Source organism: Camelina sativa, chromosome 6 (genome assembly GCF_000633955.1).
Source record: "Camelina sativa cultivar DH55 chromosome 6, Cs, whole genome shotgun sequence".
NCBI classification, from domain to species: Eukaryota; Viridiplantae; Streptophyta; class Magnoliopsida; order Brassicales; family Brassicaceae; genus Camelina; species Camelina sativa.
In genome coordinates, this window is record NC_025690.1 from 6,412,799 (window position 1) to 6,414,916 (window position 2,118).

A 2,118-nucleotide genomic window follows, 5' to 3' on the forward strand; every position below is an offset into this window, starting at 1 on the left:
CAATTAATTATTTCTGTCAATTTTGTTACAGTTGAAACTGAAGGTTACCGGTCTGAGCTTACAAAGATTCGTGCTGAATTAGAACCTTGGGAAAAAGATTTAATCGTGCACAGGGGAAAGCTTGATGTTGCATTATCCGAAAGTGAACTTTTGAGTAAGAAGGTACATCTCATATGGTTATAACAATTTGCTTGGTGTCGAGAACTTTTGCAGTAAAAAGAATTTCTAGAGAGGTTTATATTAGCTTACTCCAACTGCTTCTTTACAGAATTCGTTTGCCATAATCAAATCTTTATATGCTTCATCGAGTTGCTTTCTCGCTGATCATTACCACTTTGTCATTCTAGCATGAAGCTGCTCTGAAAGCCTTCATAGATGCTCAGAAACAGCTCTCTGATATATCAACAAGAAAAGAAGAAAAAGCTGCAGCAACTACCTCTAGGAAAGCTGATATAGAGAAGAAGAAGCATGAAGCAATCGAAGCTCGGAAAGTGGAGCAGGTATTTTTATTAGGATATGACTGTAGTTTGTAGTAGTTCTTGTGAAACTGAGAGTATGCATCTTAACTTCTGCAGGAATCACTTAAAGAACAAGAGACACTTATTCCACAGGAGCAGGCAGCCAGAGAAAAAGTTGCTGAGCTCAAATCAGCAATGAATTCTGAGAAGAGTCAGGGTGATGTTTTGAAGGCAGTTTTACGAGCAAAGGAGAACAATCAAATTGAAGGAATATATGGAAGGATGGGGGACTTAGGTGCCATTGATGGTGAGTATATTGGTCTATCATCCAGTGTATACGTTGCTCACCTTTAATATTGCAAACTATTATTTTCTCCTTGTAGTATGAGGTGTGACATTTTAACTGACAATATCTTTCATGATAAATGGATTTAAGATGTGAATCCACAGTTGGTCGTTTAAATGATTTTAAAAGAAATACATTAAAGCTAACAATCGCTGACATGGCTGTCCTATGCAGCAAAATACGATGTCGCCATATCAACTGCATGCGCTGGCCTTGATTACATTGTTGTGGAAACAACTTCTGCAGCACAAGCATGTGTTGAGCTGCTGCGGAAGGGAAATCTTGGCGTTGCAACATTTATGATATTGGTATTGCATACCACTTTCTGTTTATACGATTTGAATTACTAGCCTGGCCAATTTATTAAAAATGCCAACTGAAACAGAAGAATTGTAATACAGGATCCTTAGATCTGTCAGACTGAGTTGGTCTTAGTAAACTATTATCATACAGGGATCCTTAGATCTGTGATTCTGAGTTGGTCGTAGTAAAATATTATCAAATTAGGAAGTTGGGAACGTGTTATGGTGGATTTTGAATCAGCAAATGAAATGCAGTAGGGAGTGGTTTTAGTAAATCTTCAAGGGGACTGTAATTGAAGCTTTATATTCTTTCACCAAGTAGGTTCTAGTTATTGCTCGTGCAGATAAAGAATGAATAATCCTTCTACAATATTCGTTTTTGCAGGAAAAACAAACAGATCATATACATAAACTGAAGGAGAAAGTGAAAACTCCCGAGGATGTACCACGCCTCTTTGATCTGATCAGAGTAAAGGACGAAAGGATAAAACTTGCATTCTATGCAGCCTTGGGAAACACTGTTGTGGCAAAGGATCTTGATCAGGTATATTTGTGACTGCTCATCAAGGCTGACTCAGCTACAGAATTCATTTACCGACATTAGTAAATTATGGACTCAGCTAATCTAGTGAAACCCGAGATGGGTAATATCTCTTAAAATACAAAGTTTCTTTGGAACCAAAGCTGAGCTAATAGATACAAATTTTCTTGCTTATTAGGCAACACGTATTGCATATGGTGGGAACAGAGAATTTCGAAGAGTCGTGACCCTTGATGGCGCTCTCTTTGAGAAATCTGGTACCATGAGTGGAGGGGGAGGCAAGCCACGTGGGGGAAGAATGGGAACCTCTATTCGAGCCACTGGTGTGTCTGGCGAAGCTGTTTCTAATGCAGAAAATGAGCTCTCCAAAATTATTGACATGTTAAGCAACATCCGCGAAAAGATTGGCAATGCTGTGAGACAATATCGAGCTGCAGAAAACGAAGTCTCTCGCCTGGAGATGGAACTGGC

The 2,118-nt window shown here is 39.0% G+C and overlaps 1 protein-coding gene across 1 annotated transcript in view; it reads left to right on the top strand.

The window, feature by feature from the left end:
- LOC104698751 (structural maintenance of chromosomes protein 4-like) overlaps positions 1-2,118 on the top strand; it is a 20,122-nt gene that overhangs the window by 13,489 nt on the left and 4,515 nt on the right. Inside the window, exons 10-14 of the mRNA XM_010414149.1 lie at positions 32-162; positions 348-500; positions 576-765; positions 979-1,112; positions 1,492-1,650. Coding sequence (XP_010412451.1) covers positions 32-162; positions 348-500; positions 576-765; positions 979-1,112; positions 1,492-1,650 — 767 coding nt within the window. The remainder of the gene's footprint in view (positions 1-31; positions 163-347; positions 501-575; positions 766-978; positions 1,113-1,491; positions 1,651-2,118) is intronic.